The 25,462-nt window shown below is 39.7% G+C and overlaps 3 protein-coding genes across 5 annotated transcripts; all 3 read right to left on the bottom strand.

The window, feature by feature from the left end:
• Positions 1-302: 302 nt before the first annotated feature.
• LOC148188756 (uncharacterized) lies at positions 303-8,081 on the bottom strand. The gene is made up of 8 exons (XM_088082367.1): positions 7,923-8,081; positions 7,668-7,835; positions 6,166-6,263; positions 4,185-4,265; positions 3,171-3,318; positions 2,023-2,102; positions 1,849-1,942; positions 303-1,353 (listed from the first exon to the last, which is right to left on the bottom strand). The coding sequence occupies exons 2-8, from the start codon at positions 7,777-7,779 to the stop codon at positions 944-946; spliced, it is 1,023 nt and encodes a 340-aa protein (XP_087938493.1). The 5' UTR covers positions 7,780-7,835; positions 7,923-8,081; the 3' UTR covers positions 303-943.
• A 642-nt stretch (positions 8,082-8,723) lies between these two features.
• Positions 8,724-14,161, bottom strand: nsun5 (NOP2/Sun RNA methyltransferase 5). Its single transcript, XM_088082366.1, is given in 6 exon segments — positions 8,724-8,970; positions 8,972-9,032; positions 9,806-9,970; positions 10,249-10,459; positions 12,118-12,641; positions 13,513-14,161. Coding segments are annotated over 6 exon segments (1,506 nt in total). The 5' UTR covers positions 13,914-14,161; the 3' UTR covers positions 8,724-8,826.
• Positions 14,162-14,477: 316 nt separating this feature from the next.
• Positions 14,478-24,074, bottom strand: mybl2a (MYB proto-oncogene like 2a). Of its 3 annotated transcripts, XM_042490974.2 has the most exons (14): positions 23,927-24,074; positions 23,724-23,819; positions 23,435-23,494; positions 21,891-21,999; positions 21,524-21,595; positions 21,200-21,292; positions 20,872-21,092; positions 20,575-20,695; positions 20,178-20,231; positions 19,671-19,894; positions 18,759-19,461; positions 18,088-18,330; positions 16,423-16,623; positions 14,478-16,157 (listed from the first exon to the last, which is right to left on the bottom strand). In XM_042490974.2, the coding sequence occupies exons 2-14, from the start codon at positions 23,732-23,734 to the stop codon at positions 15,561-15,563; spliced, it is 2,709 nt and encodes a 902-aa protein (XP_042346908.2). In that variant the 5' UTR covers positions 23,735-23,819; positions 23,927-24,074; the 3' UTR covers positions 14,478-15,560. The 3 variants fall into 3 exon arrangements, with proteins under 3 accessions (XP_042346908.2, XP_087938491.1, XP_042346909.2); XM_088082365.1 differs by lacking the exon at positions 23,435-23,494; XM_042490975.2 differs by lacking the exon at positions 23,435-23,494 and having other exon boundaries at positions 23,724-24,034.
• Between the last annotated feature and the right edge of the window lie 1,388 nt (positions 24,075-25,462).

The raw sequence follows: 25,462 nt of genomic DNA, 5'->3' as shown, positions 1-25,462 counted from the left end.
AATATATATCCGCTGCTGAAACATCTGGGACCACAGCAATACTGGGAGAACACTGACTTAAATTGGAATTTCATATCTGATGCCTTAAGCACTGAAAGATTAAAAACCCAACAGTGACATCTCTGTCCAGTAACAATGTCCCGCTTTGTCAGGATAATTCATAGACCTCACTAAGGATAGTTTTTCTTTGGCAACTATCTGCACAACTCGATACCAGAAATAGTATGATAGTAATAGTAACTGTGTTTTTGTCATTTAGGTGAACTGATCCTTTAATTTATAAAAGCTAGGAAAGCAGCAAATGTGAATAAAAACTATTTATTTACCCTCAATAATTATACATCAGATCTTATTATGTACACAATATAAAATCAAACTACCGCACAAAAGCTTACAAAAAACTTTAGACACTGAGCTTTCTCTTAATCCTGTAACTAAAAGACTTAATAGACACTTAACTGTAAACACTGATTACTGTGCGTTTGTGCATCTCAGTGCAAATATACTAAAGCCTGAATGAGAAGCTTCTCTCCCACATTAAAAAACACTTGAGCAGTGTGAGCACACCCTGCAGGAGAAAAGTTCAATCTGTTTAACGACATCAAATATTCAGCGGGTAGAATAACTTCACCGAATTGGAGGCACATAATCTTCGAAGGCTGTTTGAAGTTAAAGGGAGAGGTAAATTAAAACTTGGAATTCCCCAGTTCCTCACTGCTCTTTATAATGTACAATGTAATGTAAAATAATGTATGAGCATAAACTAATATTAATCAAAATCAACAAAAGTGGCAAAAATCTTAATGGCTAACTGAACTGATTTTCATCAGAGTTTGCATTTTATTCTTTTCCACTATGGGGCTGATTTGTGTGAGATGTCTGTCCTGTCCTTTACTTCACTCCTCCTCCAGCCTGTCACTCCCAGTTGCTCCCTCCACCCCCTCTACCTCCTGTACTCATCCCCGCAGTCCCCGATGAGAGCCATGAGGTCCCTAGAGCGTCGTGTCACTGCCTCGATAGCGGCGTGATCTTCCGCCGTCAGCTTCAGGTCAGGGCTGCAGCTACGCAGACTGTCACTGATGTGTTGCCCCGCCCCTGCCATGCCGAAACGACAGCCAACAATGACCCCGCCCACCGCTGGCCGATCCAGCACATAACGTGTTGCCACGCTGGCCACTGAGCAATCATGTCTCCTGGCAGCGGTCTCCAAGGCGACAAGGAGGTCCTGGAAAAGGCTCCAGCCACCCCAAGAGTCGATCATGTTCTTGTACTTAGAGAGGGAGGCGGTGTAGAGCTCCGCCCTGGACTTAGGCTCAGCCTTTCCCAGATAACGCTCTGAGAGTAGACCGCCAGCTGAAAGAGGACAGGGATGAAGGACAGAGGCAGACGAAAGAGTTAAAAGGAGTCAGGGAGGATGGAGTAAAAGAAGAAGTGAGCGGAGGCAGCAGAAATAAAGGGATGGAGGAAGAGAACAGATTAGACGGAGAAGAGCGGAGAGGATGAAGTGGGAGAAGCAAGAGGAGGCAGAGAGACAAAAAACGAAGGGAGGGGAGTGAGGGGAGTGAGGGGAGTGAGGGCGGAGATGACGGCCATTGAGGTCAGGAGGAGGATGGGATGCAGAGATGGAGGGCGAGGAAGGAGGAACGATGGTAGAGGGGGAAGGAAGAGGAGAGAGGATGCGTCGTCACGTCGACTCCATTTTAGAAACCCTCCATTTTACATCTTTATACCATGATGCTGCTTACATCTTTAAACGTGGAGTTCTTCTACTTTGTGATCACTCTACAGATGATTAAAACATGAATAAATGATGACTGGGTTTAAACTTTAATGGTTGGTATATCTCACCCAGAGTGCCGTAAGTGAGGAGCTGAATGTTGTTAGCCAGACAGAACTGCTCCATCTTGATTGCAGGTCGCTGGTCAATCAAAGAGTACTGAACCTGCAGGACACATTAAAAACACGCTTTATAGATGCACCGCATCAGAGTCACACAGTTTAACATGCAGGCGGAGGTGTTACCTGGTTGCTTGAGATGCGGATGCCTCTGTTGGTGATCTCCTCCAGCCGCTGTGTGTCAAAGTTAGTGAGGGCGAGCTCTCCTGAGGGAAACGAGAAGAAAAAGGTTGAAGTCTTCTCAGAATAAAAGTAAAGATCCTGGATAACAGGAAAGAATAAGAAACAGATGCAATGTACTTTTTTTCAAACACTAAAGACAAATTACTAAAAGAATGTGTTGATATTTATGGTGAGGTGTGATAAGCATTACAGACAGATTTTTTTTTTTAAGTCTGCTGCTAATATCGATAACTGAGAGCTAAAATGATTCAATAGGATATATTGGTTCAAACTTCTTAAAAATAATCTGTAAGAGCCAAATATTTGAAACCTGGATCATCATCACTTGTGCTGGGTTCAGATGCCTTTCACAAGAACTGAAATCTTTGAACCCAAAGCAAGCATGTCAACGGGATCCCTCCTCGGTTAAACATCTCGGTAGCTTGGAATAATAGACTAAACTTCTGCACAATCACACAGCAATTTGGCATGATCCATTCATTTGAAAGTGATTTGTGATCATAAATTCACACATGACCTGTATTATCTGGGAACCTCTGGTAATTTATGGTGTAAAAATAAAAACCACAGTATGTATCAAACTTCAAATTTGTGAAATTATTCAAATAATGTTGAATTTGAAGGTTCATTATCGACCATGATTAAAAAGTAAATTCTAAGCACAAGGTCTGCTTATTTGGTGTATCAGAAGCTTTCAACAAAACTTCATGACCTTCCTCAGTTAGAGTTGCCTCCGTTAAAAAATCTTGTTGAAAGCTTCAGAAACCGAGAGTAAGTTACGTTTTTTTGAGATTATTAATGACTCCAACAGCTGATGACAATCATGAGATTCAGTTGAAAGCTGACAAAATAACCTGAACTCAAGATCAACTAGCCCTCATCAAACTTACCATTTCCAGATCATGAATAAACTCAAATATACATCAAATGCAGCCTATAAAAACAACAATATATTGCAATTTTCTAATACTGATATATCTGTGATAAGCCAAAATCAGCCCGCTAATATCTTTTGTGTGTATACCTGGACATAAACAGTTTGTTTATCTGTACATGTTTGCATTATGTTTTGTGTAGCTTAGTGTACATACGTATAAGTCCCTCCTGCTGCATGTCAGACAGGTGTCCCAGTGCGTCCAGGTATCTTTTGTCTCTGTAGTCCCACCAGTGGAACTGAATACAGTCCAAAGTGTCCACCTGCATACTGGTCATGGAGCGCTGCACCGCCTTCTCCACCACCTGCACAGAGATGTGTCAGCCCATGTTTCTACCAGCATCAGTAAAAAGTAACATACTGATACTGGACCAATTTAATGAGCAGAGCTTCCTTCAATTTACAGGTCAAGATTCAGAAGTCTCTCTGCCTTGACAACACAAACACACAATGCCAAAGTACAGCCTGAGTGATACTGGATTTTGAGGCTGATACCAACATTGATATCTGAGGGTTTGAAAACCCTCTATGATATATATATATATATATATATATATATATATATATATATATATATATATATATATATATACTAGCTGACAATAAATATTTTTAAATAAACACATGTGACCAAGATTTTAACTGAGCAGGACATTATACAGTTGTCTGGTCCAATATCTTGGGCTGACATATACACCAATATCTATATATTAGCTAAGTCAATACTGGCCAATGTATTGGTCTAGCCCTAATAACTGTGAATAAGACAGCCTAAATAATTTAACATAAAAAGAAATATCATCTACGGTTGCTTATCTTTGTTTTGCTCTGTCTTTGTTGTTTGTCTATCTCGTCTTTGCTGGTATACAAGCATGCTGTAGGTACAAATGACACGAAAGCACAAATAAATCTGATTACTCGTGATATGAATTGTTTTCTTGGTAAATACATCATAAAACAAAGCCTACTGAGGTAATCATTTGACAAGATGCAACACCAACATATTTCCTGGGAATTTTTTTGGGCAACCTTACAGACAAGGAAAGGCGATACCCTGGTTCTTCATAAAGACCCACACTGCTCTCTAGTGGAAAAAACTATCCTCACTGTTAAACATGGTAGACCGAGTGCGAGTGTCACTCTTGTCTCAACACATTTGTCAGCAGCTCACCTTGCGCTCCATTGGTCCTGGCCTCGGCACGTATTTGGTCAGACCCTGCAGAGCGACATCACTCCCAGAGGATTTGTGTTTCTGCAGAACAGACAAAGAGACAAAAGAAAATATAAATACAAACATTTGAATTGAGCTATGTATTGCTTCTGTGACTTGCACTTACATATTATAGTCTATGATTATCGTGCTAAATATCTTGCACTTTATTAAATACTGCACAGTTTTTGTCTATGTCTTTTTACTGCCAAAAACAATGTTAAGTCATTTATTTAAGAGGTTACAGTGGTTAGGAAGTAACTGTTGATTAGTTAGCTGTAACAGTAACAAAGAGCCTGGAAAGCTTGTGAAAGGAGGTAAAATGTGAGACTGGTTGGAGCAGAGAAGAGCTCTCTGTTTCTCTGCACATTATTCCAGGTGAACGGCTGAGACTATGGTCGATACCATTAGACTGTCACAGCACATCAGCCACAAAAATCTGATCTGAACCACACTGGGACCTCTGTGTGTGTTTGAGTGTGTGTGCATGTGTGTGTGTAAAATAAGTGCAGAGAAAGCATTAGCTCCTCCTCAACGCTTCTGAGTGCTTGTGTGCGTGCATGCGTGTGTGCGTGCGTGCGTGCGTGCCTGCATGCGTGCGTGCGTGCCTGCATGCGTGCATGTGTGCATGCGAGCACAGCGTTAGAGCATTTCTTAATGTGTGTGCTGAGTGTCTGCAGCTTTGTGGAGAACACCGACACTAACAGCTGGATACAGAAATCAATAAACAAGCAGAACTGAGTTTACATGATCATACCGTATGAATGACAGCTGTGTCTGCCATACTTTCCTCTACAAAACTGTATCTATAATACAGCTTCTTATGTGCTGTCAGTTTACTTAAATGTGACAAAATATGTTCTGGAAATTTATACTCAACTATGTTGTTTTTTTTTTAGTTTTGGGCATTGTTTCTTCATCTTTATTCCCGATCCTGGGAATGAATGCTGTTGCAGGTATTTATGAGCAAAATAGCACTTTGAAGAAAAGTCACAGTTTAGTTTGTCGAAAAAAATGTCATAGTATAGTATGCCAAAAAAGTCATGGCATGACATGTAGAAAATAGTCGTATTATTTTTTTTTTAAGTCAATGCATAGGTTGTAATAAAAAATTAAAAAAAAGATAAAGGTTCACTGTAAAGTATGTCCAAAGTCATTGGACTTGGAGTATAGAATGTCCAAAAAGGGGCGTATAGTATGTCTAGTCTTTTTTTTTTTTTAAGTCATAGTATAGTGTGTCAAAAAGTCATAATATAGTGTGTTGGAAAAAAAAATAAAAAAATCAAGTATGTTGGAAAAGTCATAGTGTTGTCTGAAATACTGAAAAATAATTCCTAAATAATTTATTGTATTGCCAAAAAAATCCATAGCATCAAATGTCAAAAGAAGTCATTACATATCATGTTGAAAAAAGTCATAGTATAGCCTGTCTAAAGATATAAAAAATGTCAATAGTAAACTATGTCAAAAATATATATAGCATGTCTAAACAGGTCATTACATATTGTGACAAAAAAAATGTCTTAGTATACTAAGTGGTAGTAAGTATAGTAGTATTGTAAGTGGAAAATTTTTTTAAAAATTTTGTGTTGTATCCCTCCACGCACCAAGTGGAGGGATACAACCACGTTGCATTTACAGTTTACTTTCAAGTCTGAGAAAACACTGACGCTTTACACAGATCATCCCCCAGTAGCACATAAGATTCATATAATCAGCTCAGTTACAAGGTGGACACCCAAGATTAGTATCACCAATTCAGTATCTGACCAAATATCTCCACTTCTTTTCAGTTATGTTGAGTAATGGACGAAAAAGTGTTTTTCCACAACATTATGATGCCACAGTTGAGTTTTGACCTGTTAGATATAAAATGTCAGAATTTTATCATTACAGTTATTGTAATAGTTACTAGTTTAAAGTGTGCATGCTGTGTGTGTACCTTGTAGAACTTTCCAAATATGTCCTCTGCAGGGCCATAGATGTCCGCCATGTCAAACGTGGTCAGACCAGCATCTACGTACGCCTGCATGGCCTCAACTGGAGAGAAAAAGAGGGAAACATTTAGAGATTAAATGCATCACAATTCCATTAATGTGCAAATTATGTGTTTATGAATCTACAGTACTGCGCTAAGTCTTAGCCCAATATAGATTTGTTCTTTTAGCAAAGTTGTAATGAGGAGATATATATATATTAATTTATTTATCTGTATCTTTATTAAGATACAAACAAAGCATACAAGGAACATGTGCAGTGCATCAAAACACCAAAAAAGCCACAACAAAATGGCCTTTTCAGACTGAAGTCAATATTTAGTGTGAAACATGAAATCATACAGCAATTGTCTTGAATGCAAACTGGTGTAAATACACCAGAAGTTTAATTTTTGTAAATCTCGTGCTGTCTGCCCAGGAGAGACAGCACGAGACATGCTAATTGGGAAGGGAGGTCACACTTAATACTTGCAACCTTAGCCTCTTGAAGATGTTTTTTTTCTGAAATATCTGCATTTTTAATACCGTAGACATAATTCTTGTATGTTCTGATTGTAATTAACCCTTTTGAAACCTGAAGCGAAATTACTTTTTTTGTGCTGCCTTCTGACGCCTGCCATTAATATTTAATCCTTTGAAACATAAGCAAATTAGGGTAATTTCTTTCAAAAACATGGGAAAAAGCAACGAGGCAATGAACAACTTGGTAAGAAATGTTCGACATATTGCACAAAATAAGTAGAATTATAATTTTTTTTTTTTTTTAAATCTCTGGGAACAATATATTTAAATATATAATTACATATTTCACTTCACTTTACTTATTATTTTTTAATAATATTCATGTAATTTTTTGGTACTTTTAGATAATTTTTGGGTAATATCTTCTCACTGCTCATTGGCTTCTTCCCATGTTTTAGAAAGTAATCAAGATGCTTTGCTTAGGATTTAAAGGGTTTAGTACAGAGACTACTGAGAAATTAATATGTATGATCATTATAACATTGCTTTAATAGCAAAAGCAAACTTTAGATGTAGTGTAGCTGACCTTTAAACGTTAGTTAAACACTGTAAGACACAGCTTCACTGTACAACCCCTGCACACTGGCAACCGAGGACTTAAAAATCATGTGTAGCTTATCTGCTTTTACAACAAAAATAAACTGTTATCTGTTCTTGCAGCGTGGCCCTGGCGTTATCATCCACGACTTTCCAGTCAAACTGTGGTGCGCTTGATAAGCTAAAACGCACACTCCCTTGATGTGTTTTCATAATTGCATTTGTAAGTTTAACAAGTGAACATCACCTTAACTTCATGATGCGATTATTTAGATCTCATAAAGTACACTCGAACAAATGAAACTAGTGATCCTTCCCTCAGTGCCCAACACACCCAGATGTTTTTAAACCGTCTCCATTATTTCAATGACAAGGGGTCGGTGTGTACCTGATTTGGACATATTCACAGGACCATGCGCCCCGGACACCTGCCACATCCCGTTCAGCACGCGGCAGATCTCCAGACCTCCGGACAGTCTCACTTTGGGCACCGAGGACATCCTGCTGCCAGAGCCGGGGGAGAAGCTGCTGGGAGCGGGCTGCAACAAACACCACTCTGGATAAAGAGAGAGAATTGTCAGTCAACCTCATGCATTCAACTGAAACTGCATTAAAACCACTTATAGCGATACAAATTACTTACTTTACGTTTAAAAGAGAGATGTGTCCGAGCCAGCGCCAGGACGGACAAACTTCACTTCACAACAACGGAGTCCAATAGTTATGAAATACTTGCGTAAAAGCGTTACAAAAGCCAGGAGTCTTTGAACCAATAGTTGACTCTGTTTAGCCGGAAATAAACTTCTTCTTCAGCAGGTTAGCTGATGTTTTCCTGCCCCCTGCTGGACACAAATTGTCACAGAACACCCGAACCCGTCTCTAAAATGAGGATGATGATAATAATTTATTTTTCTTATTATTGATATTAAAAATAATAATAGTAGTAATAATAATAATAAACATGCAACTTTCCTATCTCTGTATTTTGTATTTGTTTGTTTTTGTATGTTGTTAGGTTTCGTTTACTGGACTATCTACTATGGGTCTCTTCAAAGGCCCTATATAAAACCAAGCTATAATAATAATAATAATAATAATAATAATAATAATAATAATAATAATAATAATAATGATAATAATAATTTATTTAGGACCTTTCAAGAGACCCAAGGGCGCTTTACATAGTCAAGTGAACAAAACTGAACATATAAAAACAATCATTTACAAAATACAGAGCTGGACAAGAAGTTGCATGTTTGCCGAGGTGAGAGTTACGTGAGATTGTAGGCGACGGTGAACAGGGACATGATGCGTTACGAATATAAGCAGGGAGAGCACTCCTGAGGAAGGGGACTGTGACACTGAACACTCTGTCTGCAAATATCCACAGTCTGCTAAATAAAAATACTGGCGGGACATTTAGCTATATTGAAACACAGACATATTACAGTAAAAAATAATCTTTACTTTTCCGTTACATTCTCCACAAGACAAGAGCTCTTTACATAAAGTATTCCCTCCAGACAACATGCTGTCTCAGTCCCATTTCAAACTCCTAATCCCTCCACTGTTGCTGCCTTCTTCTTCTTTTTCTTCTTCCTCTTCCTCCTCTTCTTCTTGCCAGGTGTACTGTCAGACTGTCCCTCTGCAGGTGCTGGTTTGTCCTCTGTCTCTGAAGCTTCAGACTCGTCCCTCTGAGGATGCAGGTCTCTTCTTGCAGGCAGACGGGCTGAGAGCTGACGCCTCCGGCTCGCTGTGACAGAGCACCCAGCTTTAGTCAACCTCCACATCTAATGACAGAGTGAAATGGCTCACCTGTGTTTCACTAAGTTTGTGGACATTAAGTTTTGTGATGTTTTTTTGTTTTTTTTTATTTAAAATGATGTGACTATAGTAACTTATGAATAACACACCAAAGAAAGAAAGAATCTAATTTGATAAAATCATAGATTTCATATAATTACACTGCATACCTGCCTAATTCCATTTCAAACTCAACATTTAAAAACAAAAGAAATTGCATTAATTATATATATATATATATATATATATATATATATATATATATATATATATATATATAAATATATTAAAGACCTTAATTAATAATAAAAAAAACCATATAAATTAATTAATTAAAAAAAAATAAAAACTAGCAAACCCACTCTGGAAAACAAACAGAAATTAAACTGAATTAAAACCAAAAATTAAAAAACTAAATAAAAATAAGTAATGAAAATAATAATAATAGTAATATTATATATATATTACTATTACTATTATATATATTACTAATACTATATAATTACTAATACATATATAATATTACTAGTAATAGTAGTATAATAGTATAATATTACTAGTAATAGTAATAAAAATAGTCATGAAAAATACAAAACTGTAATAACTCTGGTCCCTCCCTCCTTATTAATTCTAAGAAAATATAAATTAATTACAATATTCAAAAATATAACAATAGGATTTAAAATGTTGTTGCATTATTTTAGATGACACCTCAGTATTTACCTTTTCAGGACTGTTAGCTCCTGCTTCTCATTCATGGCCTCGCTGTGTTTCTCCAGCAGAGCCACGAAGAAGCCGTGTGTGCGGGTCTTTGCAGTGCTGGCACGCAGACACTGAGTGAGCGGCTCCAGGCCTCGTTCAGGCCACTGAGGCAGCAGATGAACCAACCTGCAGGAGAAAACACAAACACATTCAGGGACCAGCTCCATCTCCAATGATTTATGAAGCCAGAAACTGAGAGCTGGTTTCATATCTTCCATTTTCATTCTAAATCATACAAACGGCAGAGTAGAGTCAAGAAAAAAATAAAACCAAAGGCAGGATGCAAATGTGTACACGATCCAGAATATACAAGAAAACACTGGGAAAGACACATGATCAAATATATGCAGGTACAACAACATCACTAAGTTTGTCCTGAGCTGGTGAGGGTGGACGGTTGCTACCTGAAGCCCGGGTTCTGCTGCAGACAGGCCGTGACGACTTCCTCGTTCTCCTGGCTGTGGATGGAGCAGGTGGAGTAGACCAGGCGCTTAAGGCGAGGGAACTTGAGGCCGTGGTTCAGGCACCGCAGCTGAAAGGAGGCCAAGGAGGCCAGACGAGCCTGAACCTTCTCCTGGTCAGCAGAGGACGCATCGTCCCGGAGGCACACCATACCTGGACCACACACACACACACACACACACACACACATTATAGCAAATAATTTTCTAATTTGTTTGTATAGAAGCACTCTAGTATTCTGGTTTGTGGTGATAATTGAATTTATAAAGGATCCTGTTGACCTGTTTCAGCATGTAAACTGCATATAAAGGGTTAATGCAGACAAATCCTACGTTATATTCAGGCTGTGAGAAAGATTCAATTATGCCAGCATGTCGACAGGTTACTGATCAGCTTCTTCTTTGTACATCTGCTTCTATTATTCAAATGACGAAATCAGAGAATAACAAACCACCAATATGATGCAGCTGATGACAACAATATTTCTGAGAAAGTGAAAAGTCCAACAAAGTATTCTGCAGTAAAATGTCCCCCTGTGACTAATACATGACACACAAAACATTATGTTTACCATTACTCAGTTTTAAATATTGATGCAAATTTATGCAGAATTATTCAGTTGTAGCTGTCACGGTGGAGCCCATTTACCTACTTAAGATACAGTCAGCTTTGGATTTGGTTTTTGTTGTTTTTTTGTGAAGTATTTAATAATTCTACATCTTTGAGCTTCAAACAGTTATTTCAGTGAAACCACTTGAAAGGTTTACAGGGGAAATGTCTCTGGCAACACACTGACAGAATGGCCTACTCTACATTTAACTAAATTTATGCAGATTATCGTCGATTCTGATCGATATTTGTACCTGACAGAATGACCTACCCAGAATGAACTACATTTACACAGGCAGAAGTCCATTCTCACAGATATCTTTACCTGGCAAATTGACCTATTCTACATTTATACAGGTAATACTGTACTGTATACTATAACCTGACAGATATTTGTACTTAACAGAATGACCTACTTTACATTAAATATATTTATGCAGGTCTAACTCCATCATAAATAGGGATGGGTATCATTAGGATTTTATCAATATCGATACCGTTACTGCTTATTGATAGCGATATTCATCGAAACTCTTATTGATACTGCTCTCTATAATTTGGTGCAGAAAATAGAGACATGATATGTAAAGCTGTGAAAAAAAAATGATTTTGTTCTGCCACAAACTGGGCAACTCATTGAATTGTGACTTCTCATGTAACACTGGCTATTAAAATTTCCAAACTACTTCCACAAACTGACACGACCTGCAAGGTTTCTCTTGTCCTGTATGACATATCATGGAGCTTTTTCTTTGACTGACCATACTTTTCACAAGCCAAGAGACCTGCGAGGTCTCTCTACAGTATAACTTCTCATGTGAGGGTGCCTGGTGGCTCAGTGGATGGAGCGGCGTGCCATATACAGAGGCTGTATCCTCGCCGCAGCAGCCACAGGTTCAATTCCGGCCTTAGCCCTTTGCTGCATGTCAGCCCCGCTCTCTCTCCCCCTTTCACGCTCACACTGTCCTGTCCATTAAAGGTAATAAAAGCCCAAAAAAATAATCTTAAATGTATATATATGAAACTTCTCATGGAAAAAAAAAATTCAACTATTGTCCTAGTTAATTAACGTTTATATGAAACTACAGTCACATGTTCCACAGGCTCACTGGGATGTCAAGGACTCAAGAGCTATACCTGTAAAGACAGCTGACAGGTGAACAGAAACCTGGAAAACACGCAGGGATAGCTGGCTACTGTACCTGAGCCACTGCAGGATGGATCCAGCAGGATATACTCAACATCTTTAAACTGCGGGCTGTCAGGGTCCACCTTCAGGAAGTCCTGGTTTGCCAGCTGTTGACAGGTGACCCCAGCTCGGAGCAGGAGAGTCGACATGGTGGACAGACGCTTGGCATCCAAATCAAAGGCAAACAGCTTGCCCTTGTTCTTCATGACGGCTGCCAGGTGGCTGGTTTTGTTCCCAGGGGCGGCACAGGCGTCGATGACATGGCTGCCAGGTGGGGGGTTGAGGAGGTACGCGGGGAGGCAGCTGGCTTTGTCCTGCAGGATGATGTGGCCAGCCTTGTACAGGAAGTGGTCATGGAAGTCAGTTTTAGGAGAGAAGACCAGCAGCTCTGGCAGATGCAGGTCCATCACAAAGTCTTTCTCCTTCAGGGTGACGTCATCCAGCCTGCATGCCTGTCCCTGGTAGGAGAAGCCGTCCCTCTTCAGATAGTCCACAGCGTCCTCCACGGTGGTCTTCAGGGTGTTCACACGAACATACCTGGACAGCAGTGGAATGAAAATAAGTACATGTACTCAAGTTCTGTACTAGTGCTTTACTTGAGTATTTTATTTTCTATACTTTTACTCCACTACATTTCAGAGGTAAATATTGTACTTTTTAGTACACTACATTTATCTGACAGTTTTAGTTACTTCATAAATTAAGATTTTGGCATTATATATGTAACATTTGTAATCCATTAAATTACAAAACAGTTTATACAAATACAGCTGCAACAGTTGATCAATTAATCACAGCTGAGTCACAGAAAATTAATTGCCAACTATTTTATCTTTTTTATTCTTTTTTTTTTTTTTGAATAATTCTAAGTTTGTTTGGTTTTTTTGGGGGGGGGCTATTATTTTCAATTTTCTTTATAATTTTGAGGGTTTTTAATGTTTTTTTCTTCTTTTTTTAATATTTTGAAGTTGTAGGTTTTCCCATTTTTTTCATAATTGAGGGGAGACTGATATTTTTTCTTCTTTTTAAAAACAATTTTTTAATTTTTTGGGTGTTTTTCCTCTTTTTTTTTTTAAACTTTTAATGTTTAAGGTGGGGGTTTTTTTGTTTGTTTGTTTGTTTCTTAAAATAATTTGAGCTTTTAAGATTTTTCTGCATTGGGATACTTTTACTTCTCATACTTTAAGTACGTTTTCCCAATTATATGTACTTACTTTACCTTAAAGCATGTCAACCTATTCTAGTAGACCCCCAAAATACAAATATGACAGAGAAAATGAGCATAACAGGGCTTCTTTCCGTGTCATTGTCAATGCGTGACTTTTACTTGTAGCAGAGTATTTTTACCAGGGTGGTATTAGTACTATTGCTTATGTAAAGGACCTGACAGCTTCCTCCATCACTGTACCTGGGCAGCTTTTCCCCGAAGGGCTGCTGGACGCTGGCCGGGAGCAAGTCCTCATTCCTGCTGACCTGCTGCTTCACCTTCATGCGGGCCAGCACCGCCTGCAGTCTGGGGCGATGCTTCATCATCCTGGTCTTCCAGGACCCGCCGCACTTGAGCCCCTGTCCCAGCAGCAGGTCGTACACCAGCACTTTGGCCAGGTGCATCCTCAGCTTGGTCTGTTTGAGCAGGTTGGTGGACTCGATGATCTCCTCCAGGACGGAGGAAAACTTCTGGGTCTCACAGACCAGAGCGAACAGCTGCTTTATTTTCGGGAATTTACTGTCGTAAACCAGAGTTTTCAAAGCGCCCTGCTTCCTCTCGGCTTTCTCCAGGATCTCAGCGGCTTTCATGTACAGAGCCATGGCGAAAACTAACAGCTAGCTAACGAGCCAGACTACTTTGCTAGTTTAGCGGGTACTTTACGGTGTTTGTCTTTTGTCAGCTGGCCTGACACATTCCCCGTCCTGCCGAAGATTGCTGTTCTTGGTGCGGGTACAACGGGCGGCTTTGTTTTTCTTATTTACCTTTAATAAGAGCAGCTTCATCATTACTTTTCCAACATGCACATGGCCAACGGAGGGTCGTGACACCGGAAGTACTTTTACTTCTTCTGTTAGGTTTTTATGGCAGACCAGGCGCGTCTGGCGCATTGCTGCCTCACGCTGTTGACACCGGTCATTACACCCCAGCTGGCACCTGCTGACCAAAATCCTGGGCTATAGCATGGATGTATTATAGTGGGATATAATACATTACCATTATAATACATCCACGGATATAGGCCTGTGGCATGGAGAAAGTCAAGAGAGACTGTTCCCAGCTTATTAAAGCATACAGTTATAGTTATAGTTATACTCTAACACAGACAGCGCTTCTAGAAAACACAGAGGTGGATGTGAAAACTGAGGACCAAATGTACAGGAAAGTGTAGAGAATAGCTTTATTCTTTAATACAAGTACATTCTCTGAAAATGTCCATGTAGACACAGAAGAGGTAAAAGTTCTTAAATTCACAATGATGTTTACTACCACAATATGATCAAACATCACTGTAATAAAATCAGTTAGCTGTTATTAAATGTGAACTGTGGTTTGTTTAAAAGCCTGCCTGTTCAATAATGTCAGCTTCAGATGCAAAAAGACGTTTCCCATCAGACACTGTAATCCAATTAGGAGCGAAAACAGTTTCATTCATCAAGACTCTGGAAAGAATAACGTATTGTGGCAACTCTGAATCACAGCTGACAAATGAAACGAATATACAAATTGTAAAACTACTAAAATAACCATGGCTTTTACAAAATGCTGAAAGGAACAATCTCTCATGATCTCTCATTCAATATACTGCAAAGTGACCCAATACACAGTTCATCTGCACCTGCTGTACAACGTACAAAACAAATAAATTACAAGAAAAAAAAGATTACATAAATGTACAGAGCATATTCTGGCAGTCTTAAATTTTAGAAAATATTAGTCACTTTTTGCTCCAGGTACTGAACAGCCATGCACACAGAGTAATTTAACTGCCAAAGGGTACAGCAATAACTATCCAATATCTGCTCAAGGAGAAACACCGGCTGATGTAAAGCTGTGACGCGTATCACACTTGTTGCAGATTTTATTGCAGCATCATTCAGTGGCATAAAGGTATACATAAGTGTCTGCCACACTGCCCTTTGTAATACTACCAGTAGGATTCACCAACTCAAAAAAATTCAAATCCAACTCATAAGGACCTAGTTGTTATCGTGTTTTATGTTGTTATTTCAACAAAAGAGAAATTTTGTATAGATTACCCTCTTTTTCAATATACTTTTAATATATTTTGTTGCTGTTGACTTCTACTGCAAGGTTGAAACAATATTCAGGTTGTTTATTCAGGTGTTCAAAGAAATTCACTGGAGACGAATAGTGTACAGTGGGTGTGGAAGCGTCATGTGGAGTACAATAAAGCAAGTGAGGACGACAGAATAACCAGAACCAATTGTCACTGAACCCATCAGTGTTTAGCGACCCCCGCTGGGCTTTTTAACAGTCTTTGTTTTTAAAGAGTTTTTATATAAAAGCAGTCTCTCTGTGGTGTGAGATGGCAGGCGGTTCCTTTTGGCTTTTATAATACATGCTGCCATCGGACAGAGCCGATCGAAGCCTCCGGAGGTGGCCGGTACTGCCATAAGCTTCTTTGCGATGCCCTGGAGCAGGGGAAATCGAGTTGCATTTTTCCAGTAAGACACACTGGAGTTGCTTTCCAGCAGTGGTTCTGCCAGGTACGCATCGAGCTCTGCAATCTTAATGGTCTTTGCGGGCGGCTGGAGGAAGTTGAAGATGGATTTGCGCTTGAGGTCATTTCCATTCACTCTGTCACAGTTGTTGTCATCTGAGCTGCCACCAGATGTCTCCAGCAGCGTGTTGTCTTGGCTCTCCTCAGCAGCATCCTGGTCTTTTGTCAATTCCTTACTTGTCTGGTCTTTATCTATCTCTACGGAAGGAGATGCTGAGGCTCCCATGCTTCTTAATGTGGTTTCGACGATGGTGCGAGCCTCATTCTTTGATGGGGGCGTTAGGAAACCGGTCTGGTTCTCCAGTTTGGCATCAGAAAATGGCTGGAAAAAACATTCAAGCGAGAATGAGCGTTCAGATTCTGAGGAACAATACATAGTTTTTGTCCTTTATGTACTCAGAGATGTAAAACAGAGGCTATTATAAATACAGCTCTACAGAAATGAATAGAAATTAATATAAAATGAGTGTTGGATGGCAAATGAAGCAATTTTGTAGCCTGACTTGCAAGTTTTCAGTCCATCTGGCCTGTATGTGCAAAATGAGATAGCATAACAAAACAGCAATGTTTGTGCTCTATCACAGTACCTGCAGTTTGATCCTGGGATCGAGCACAGCAGCTAGTATCATGTCCTTCTGGTGAATCAGGGACTGGAAATGTGTTTGGAGGCCTGAGCGCAGGGCCTTGTTGAAGTGGGTGTAGTTGGTGACGAGGCCCTCCAAGGTCTTATCAAGGCCAATGAGGGAAGGTGTGATGAAAGAGATGGTCACTCCATTTCCTTGCAGGACCTGAGTTAGAAGAGGCAAAAAGGATATTTTCTCACATAACCTTCTCACCAATAACACAGTACCATAATACTGTATTTCCTAGGGCTGTACCTGATTTAGAATAATGCCTCTAAAATCAGATTTGGTTGTTCAATACGATTATTCGACGACTCATTTCGTTTCCCATACAAATTTTTAAAGTTTGAATGGGCTCCGTAGGACATACAGTGTGACAGTGGTATTCACAGCATGGAGTAAACAAGCTAACAGTGCTAACAATGGATTAGAAATGCCCAACAGCATTGTTTGACAACACTAGATATCAACAAAAGCCAGAAGCTGTATCCTATTAACTTTCTCTGAGCTGTAAATTCACCACCTCTTCACCTTACGGTGTGGTCCCTCTCTCTCGCTCTCTCTCTCTGTGCCGCTGTCTCCCTGTCCACAGCTGCAAAGTAGCATCAAAGTCAAGAGTTCAAAACAGTGTTTCAGCAAACTTTCTGTTGCTGCCGTTACACAGGTGAGACTCGTAACTCGTAGCTACCACTGGTCACCAGCCTGCTGTGACTCCAAGCACTGGGGTTTGTGCTGACTGAATTCCAATTGCTACAGTCGCTAAATAAAGGTCCGTCTCTGGAGCTGCGGCCCACTCTCCTCCCGGCAAAGTAGCCTCCTAGCAACCGGGAGTGAGGCAGAAGGACCGACCGGCGTGCTAGCTAGCCAGTTCTTGTCTCATCTGTGGTCTGATAAACAGTGAAATACTCAAAGGGCCCAATATCACTGTTTTCCAAGCTACTGTAGCTTCCATATTTTGTGGTTCCTGTGTGAGTGCGGTTTCGATGAGAACACAGCTGTTGAGGCTTTTACAGTGTGATTTCATATAAAGAAGGTTGAAGCGGCAGATGAAGACGGATCCGTTGTCAGTGTGAGAGGAATTGAGAGCGGGACAAGAAAGAGCTGTGCAAATTGATGCACTATGCACAGTTAAATAGTAAAACATAAAATAAAATAAATCAACATGTGGCAGTCTTCTGATAATGAATCTCAAATACATTAAAGTACAGGAAAAACTGCATAATATTGTTTGTTTTGCTTCAGTAATTCACAGTTCCAAACTAAGATCAAATGTCTGTCAAAATCCTGTACTGCTTTTATAACCAAGCCAATAATATGTTTTGTAGCACAATGTGGGCTGATGTCAGCTACAGTGCGCAAGAAAGATGGTAATTTCAACGTCTAATACCTGGAATAACAAAAAAACAGTTTATGTTTCTTCTTAAGATGAGAAGTTCATTAGAACTTCACATTTTAAAGTCAACCTTGAACATTTGGCAATTCCAGTACAAAAAGGAGAGGCTTGGTGTGGCTCAGAACATGTTTGGTTTTTAAAAAAATAAATCTCATATTCACAGTTAATATTATTATTTGTTATCTTTGTAAAACATTCTAACGCACTACATTCTAGAAAGTAACTTTTTGTTTTACCTGCAAGGCCTCCTCAAAGGGCTCAAGGAGACCCAGGATGTCAATCACTTGCTCCCTCTTAGCCATGACCAGAGGCGGGACGCTGGCTGTGTCACTGGCCTCTATGCGAGCCTGGGCGAGCAGAGTCATGATGGTACTCCAGGCGGACTCCTGAACCATACGGCGTAAAGACAACATCATGGAGTTCCAGCGACAGTTACTGGTGGAAGGACACAAGGACACATTGCACTCCTTCAACAAGACCTAAACAACGAAATGATACAAAACGGAGAGGTTACAAGAATTCAGGAAAGAAAAATCTGATCTCTTTGAGACTGAACAGTTAACATCACAGTTATACATTTATAAAATGTCCAGTTAAAGTCTGACAATACAATTTATGCGAGTTCATGGCAACAGAGATTCAAAAAACAAAATGTCACTACAGTCAGAACTTGTTGAATTTGTGATTTAGCATAACCCTGCAGCTGACAAACAAACCTTTAGATAATAAATAAATGTCGTGGATAAAGATGCATTTCTTCTTAATAATGTCTGGTTTGTATCATACAAGCACTGATGCTGCTGCCTCAGTTGAAATCTACAGTATAAAATCTGAAAAACAGACTTGCTCAACTGGTTGATATACTTGAAGAAAACAGACTCGCCAAATCAGTTTAAATTTCTCCTACCTCGCTCCAGTATGCGCTGCTCCTAAAAAAAGCTACCACATTATGGACCTGCGAGAGCAGGTTTTCCACCACCCTGGAGTTCTTCAATGCCTCCTTAATCACAAGCTGCAATGTTTGGGCCACGCACGGGGTTCTTTTCCCGATTTGTAGCTCTGAAAAGGGGGATTCTGTTTCAGACATCTGGTCTGACAGAAATGTCACCAACTCATCTCCATCCAATTCTCCTCTGTTTGACGAGCACATGATCTTGTAGTCGCAGAACAAGTTGTTTCCAGCCAGGGCTCCTTTGGCCTGGTTGGTGAGGACGTAGCCGATGCTCTGAGGAAAGATGCCGTAGCTCAGCAGCACACCTTCAAGCTCCCTCGCCACAGCCGTGCTGAGGTTTTTGTGGCTGAGGTGACGGAAGGCCACAATGGGACGGCGGATCTGCCAGGAATCACTGACAAAGTGGAGCTGCACAATGACAACTGGCTCATCCGCTGGATGGGACTGACCCCCAGCCCAGAGGTCAAGGGTGACATGAATGGCACTCTCACCATCTTTGGTTTTGGCAAGGCTGGCTTTAAGGTCACGGATGAGCTGAGGCTTGATGGCTCTCTCCACATCATCATAGAGCTGTAGGCCCATGACACGCTGGGATAGCTTGTTGCATTCAGGGCTGATGGTACTCATGAATGACCGGAAGCCTGCGCCTTCAACAAAACTGTGGGAAACATAGTAAAGCTAAATTGACATTGTGTATTTTCAATTATGAGAATGTGCGATCTAGACAGGTGGTTGGATGTCTATTTGGTGTGCAAACAGAGCACAAAACTTTATTATATTATATTACAATAAAAACTTGGGTATTTTGACAACTTTAGACAACAATCCAACAAGGAAACTGCAACAGCCACTAGCCCTACAAGTCACCTGAGTGGCAGCATGTCTTCAGCGATCATCCTCAGTGCTGCTGTGACAAACTTTTTCTGGTCCACCGGCGCAGCTACTGGTGCAGCGCCTGAGGTAGAACTGGGACTGGAGCTCGAACTGCGGGGTAAAGAAGGACTCATGGACGCTGAAGTCTGAGGAAGCTGAACGGCCATCTTTGGCTTGACTTTCTGACACTCCTGCTTTTTTTCTTTCTCTAGCCTTATCTGCAGAAAAGCAAAGGGTAGGAGAGTGAAACTACGCTTGCAACCTGGGAATATAACATTAGAAGATAAATAAACATGTAGTAGTTTGGCCTATGACAGTGATGCATCAAGGACCACCTCTAAAAAACAACAGTTAACTCGGATGGTTACTGTAATGACTTCGTTTTTTCAGGTACTCGTGATTTTTGACATAGCTCGGTGAAATTTGAGTGTATCTCCTTGGATAAAAGTTTATAATCAAACACAGCTGAGTCATTAAAGAAAATCATCAAGGCAAGCTTACCACTTTGGGGGTTACTGGTTCAGTGTCTAATACAACATCACACTTGAAGTCCACCTGTAACATAACATATAGTGTGAATGCACTAGTGTCACAAATAACACCATAGCTTTTATTTTTCTTTCACAGTCTGACTAGCAGCTTATATGATTATATAGTATATTAGTATTGACTTTAAATTATGTAGCATTATCTTTGCATTTTTGAAACTGTAACCAACAAACATGTCACCTGCTACATCCCTATGATGATTCATCAACTAGCATACAACCATTTTTATTCATTTATCTTATATCTGAATTTACTCACTAAGAAATGGCTGAGACAAAACATGTGTACAAATGGTAAAATTTCTTTGACTGCCTTACACAGTATGCCCTAAACCAAATAAGTGCTGTACCTCTCCCTCCACAAACTGTTGAATATCGAGGGAAATGCTGTCAGCATCGTCTCTGAACGAGCCCAACTCTGCTTTACGTTTGATGGTGCAGTTCCAGTGATTTTTCACTGAATTGTCTGTTCTGCAAGAGGAAAAAAAAAGTACATTAAAGTCCCTATTTCATTTCGGGTTAAAGCAGGCTTATACATCGTTTAGTTCAACACCCTTATTTTAAGAAAGAAAACCGAATAATACAATTGACTCCCCGTCATTCACATTTTTCAGTTTCAGAAAATTAATCACAGCTATCAAACCCACCTTCCAGGGAGCAGCTTGGCAATCTCAGCCCAGCGGTTTCCCAGAATGGAGTGGGCTTTGTAGATAATGAGGTCTTCTTCTTGAGTCCAGGAGCTCTTATTGATCAGCGGGTCGAGGTGGTTGTGCCAGCGCTCACGACACTGTTTCCCCAACCGCCCCTTCAGCTGCCTGGCAATCATGGACCAGTGTTTGGTGCCGTACTTGCTTACCAGCTCCATTATCTGTCCAGAGAAGATACATATGTTAACAGAGGAGTGCAAAGTGAGAAAGGGAACTGTTAGCTACAAACTGTTTTTAAAACTAAGTCTGTATGAGATGTTCTGTGGACCTTTTCATCTTCCTCCTTCGACCAATAGCCCTTGACTAAGTCAGGATCCAGGTATTTTTTCCAGCGGTGCATACAGTGAAATTCTGTCCGCCCCTGTCAAAGCAACAAACAGGTTGTTTTGGAGGAAAAGAAAACAAGGTACATTATCCAAGAAATTTTAAAAAAAAAATCAACATAGAGGGATTAGTAAACATTCAGAGATTTGCATTTTTTAAGTTAACAACCTGTCAGACTTAATGGTGCAACACCCCTGGCCTTCGGAAACTTTAAACTTGTCATTAATTCCCTTCCATTCAAGTGATTTTGCTTCTGATGAGTTCTTACCGGTAAAAAGCTGGCAATGGTTTTCCAGTCTTTTTTCCCAAAGTTGCTAATCAGGATTTTGAGATTTTCATCCTGCACACAAGAAGAAATCAGTTTAGATACAGTATAATATAATTTTAGCTTTAAGGTCAACTCTGGAGCACAGGCTATCTTGAACAGACTTTGAAACTTCTAACATTAGCTGACGAACCAACCAATTATGTCATAAAGTTTCTTAATCATGAGTCTGCACCTTTACTTCAGTTACTTTTAGTCACTGACACTAAGGTAATAAGCTACTGACAATTACAGTGTGTTTCTCCAGATACTATAATCAGAAAAATGCCTGAATTACACATGTCAGAGTCAAAGTCTTCTCTTCACTCACCTCTTCCTGAGTCCATTTGACCGTACACTTGGTACCATCCTTCTTAGTGCCATCTGCTGCGTCTGAGTCAGTGTCATTGCACATATTATTATCTCCCTCTTCTTCCATGCTGCAACCACACAGATAAACAATAATTCAACATGTATTACTGGAATTTTCAACATAAATATATTATTAAGAATGAGTAGACAGACTAGAAGTGGTAACACATCTCAGCAACAAAAGTGTACATCGAAAAGAACATATGACGTGGTTGACATGGACATTAGAAAGGTGTTGTTGAGTTTTAATTAATGTATTTCATTTAAACATTTCAAACAAAATTCAATTCACTTTTCATTGATGTAGCATCAGAAGCTGCAGCTGCACATGTAAAGACATGTTTGAACTAACTTTTTAGCTAGAGCAATCCCCTAAAGACAAACACAAACTTGTGGCTTTTTTTAATGAAGTGTGTTTAAACTCTAAACTTAGAGTGAAACACTTCAAATGCCACTGTTGATTTCAGTGTTGGATCATGTCACCCATTAAAAGTTGCTCTCTACCCGGAGACTCTACAATGCCAGTTCTAACATTTTATATAACACGCATGTTAGGATCCAAGTCAATGGTAAAAGCAATGCAGACACTAGACAGCCCTGTTGGCCAAAACTCTACCTTTATAAATATAACCTTTAGTTTTGATTGACACTGCCAGAGAGGTAAACATTTAATTACATGTTAACTAATGAGGTTATAGTTTGCAAAGATGTTGAATTGGACTGCATTCATGAGAGGTGTTTAGGTTTTGTTATAACACATTTACATATATGAAGGGAGGCCTATTTAACAAACAATGTCCAGTTATTCTCTCCTGTTCTTTATCAATGGGAAGTAATGACACTTGGAATGTGCTAAAAGGCATTGTTGAGGCTAAGAAACAGAGAGGTGCCAAAACTATTTTTAAAACACAAACATGCGAACTTGCACGTTTCAGATAACAAAAATACAAAGAAAAAATATAGCTACGTTAAAAATGTGTTAATTTCTATTTGTGTCCTTGTGAACAAAGCCTGTGTATTTCACTTTCGCTCCCCGCAACCTAAGTCAACAAGCATGCGTGTTGTGCTCCACAGCAGCGAGCTAGCCACTAACTGACCACTGAGAAGTTGACCTAGCTTAGTAGCTAACATTATCTGCTGCAAAATAAAGTGGTTACTTCGACATAAATATTAATCGTTCGGCTACCGTTATACCACTAAACAACTGACAACTCTCAAGAAAAAAATCAGTTTGTCAAAAATTATGTCAAATGATTTAAATTACATTGCAACTTGACTGTAACTTCAAGCTAACGTTAGCTAACTTTGCTAACTGCTCGCCCATGAGCACGCTTGAAGAAACGTTGGCTGTTAGTTTACAAAGTAGAGCGCCTCTAGCGGCGCATGTTGCAACATTTATATGTGTAAATGTGAGCCGTTTGTGTTAATTTCGACGTCTGAGACTGCAACGCTAAAGGGGAAAGTTAGCTGACACGACAGTAGGAAGAACACAAAAATGCCTACCTAAATTTCAGACTGTGCAACTGCTTCTGGAATACAGCCGGGTCCAGCTTTTCCAGCTCACTACCATGAGACAACACAACGGCTTTAAAAGGACGAGGAGCAACCAGCCGTCTCACTCTCAGTCACACACACAACAAAACAATGCAACCACTTGATTTACTGCTGTAACGATTGCTACATTTATATTACTGCTGCTGTGGGGCATGTCCACTCTGTGCATAGCAAATACAAACAGTGTTTTACTGCGTTAACATCCAGTAACGTTAATGTTAATGTCTCCCACACTTACCCGCGCGACATCCCTCCTGTGTATCTGCTCGTGATGCAGACTGGTGCTCTGCACGCTGCTGCAATACTTCAACAGGAACTAAAACAAACGGTCTTTCTAAATTAATGAAAGCAAGAATAACACGCGCTTAATGAAGCGTGTCTTAATTCGTAAAACACAGAAACACTACAACAACTCGTGACGTTGAATCGGTAGAAATTTACCCGGGACTGAAATGCAAGGGCTGTGTTCAAGAGCACCACCGCGGCTACACAATCACTCACTCCCCGGAAACGATCCACGTGAAGGACGGTTTCCAGCCGGAGCCGACGGCTCCTGTTTGCACGGAGGTTGACTGGTCCTCCAACATTAACATTAACAAAAACGTTTATAAAAAGTAACAACTGTAGATTAAACATTAGTGAACGTTGCAGTGACTCTTGTGTAAAGGCAACACCAGAATTTGACACATTTTAACCACATTAACTTCCTCACTGGGGGTTCCTTACTTCTGCTAAGCTACAAATCATGTTAGCTTAAAGATGATCCAATATTCTTTATTTCTTCCTTACTGTTTTTGTCTCAGGGCACTATTATTTTTATTATTAGGGCCTGAGCACCTAATGGTGCCAAGACAATGTCTTTGAAAAACATAATAAGAAGGCAATGAGCAACAAAAGAAGAAAATAAGTAAAAAGAACAAGTAGATTGTCTGAAAATTAGCAAATAATTAATTAATTAATTAAAATATACAAAGTTAAAAATATATATATATATATATATATATATATATATATATATATATATATATATATATATAATTTTTACTGTATTATTATGATGATTATTGGGGCCTGAGCACTGAACAGTGCAAGGACCCTCTTGGAATGCAAGGAATTATTATTTTTCTGCAAAATGAATCACATTTTTGGAGGTTGCAACATGCCCAAAAACTCATGAAAGTTGGTATCCACCTCCAGCCTGGCAAAAAAAAGCTAGTATTCTCCTGGTTTGGGATACAGGTGTGGCAAAATGGCTCCAAAGCGCCCCCTAAGGTGTAGCCCCAATGGTCAGTTTCACCTACAATTATGAAATTCGTTTCAATTTTGTATCATACCAAGAGGCACAAAAAAGCCAACAGGAAGTCAGCCATTTTGAATTTTTGAATTTCAGACACAAATCTAATTGGCATTTATAGCTGATGACATCACAAGTTTGAAACTACTTCCTGGTTTCTGGCCCTGAGAGAGATCAGCTGATGTTCGCAAATATTGATTGAACTTTTCTTGGACATGGAAATAACATTGAAATTCTTAATTTAGATTTAGGTGGTGTTCCCCTTTAAACCAATGTGTTTCCAACACACTACGGCCCTTTCCAAGTTAGAGAAAACATTTTTTTTTTTCAATGTTTATTTCTGACAGCCTATATACACAAATGTCGGCATGTGTTAATTATGCAGCCTCCAGTTCTGTTTTTTTGTCTTTGCATTCTTCATTGACTCTATCACTCCGATCACGTGTTGTGTTTCTCATTTTGACCACTGAGTGGGGCAGTTATACAGTGATGTAGATCACAAGGTCACAACCATCCACCTGTCAATGTTCTTCCCAAAGGTAAACCAGAGTGTCTGTTAGGATTAATAATTGACCTTATGATCACTCTGGAAAATTCAAATGAATAAGTTTCTACTGATAGAGGTGACCACTGCTTGCGCTGTTTTGTTTGATTCAGTTCATTTGTGCAGAGATAAAACATGG

Source organism: Plectropomus leopardus, chromosome 9, assembly GCF_026936395.1.
Source record: "Plectropomus leopardus strain MGB_pleo_1.0 chromosome 9, ASM2693639v1, whole genome shotgun sequence".
Classification (NCBI taxonomy): Eukaryota; Metazoa; Chordata; class Actinopteri; order Perciformes; family Serranidae; genus Plectropomus; species Plectropomus leopardus.
This window is presented reverse-complemented; position numbering and strand designations above follow the sequence as displayed.

What these genes read in the sequence shown, in the direction of transcription:
- LOC148188756 (XM_088082367.1), bottom strand. Translation starts at nt 7,779, where the DNA reads ATGTCCTCGGTGCCCAAAGTGAGACTGTCCGGAGGTCTGGAGATCTGC. An exon ending in TGTGAATATGTCCAAATCAG is followed by an intron (nt 6,264 to 7,667) that starts GTACACACCGAC and finishes TTTTCTCTCCAG; the next exon opens with TTGAGGCCATGCAGGCGTAC. An exon ending in CAGGACCAATGGAGCGCAAG is followed by an intron (nt 3,319 to 4,184) that starts GTGAGCTGCTGA and finishes ATCTCTGTGCAG; the next exon opens with GTGGTGGAGAAGGCGGTGCA.
- mybl2a (XM_042490974.2), bottom strand. An exon ending in AACAGTTTGTGGAGGGAGAG is followed by an intron (nt 20,232 to 20,574) that starts GTACAGCACTTA and finishes GTTATGTTACAG; the next exon opens with GTGGACTTCAAGTGTGATGT. An exon ending in CCTTTGAGGAGGCCTTGCAG is followed by an intron (nt 16,624 to 18,087) that starts GTAAAACAAAAA and finishes CTTCTAACTCAG; the next exon opens with GTCCTGCAAGGAAATGGAGT.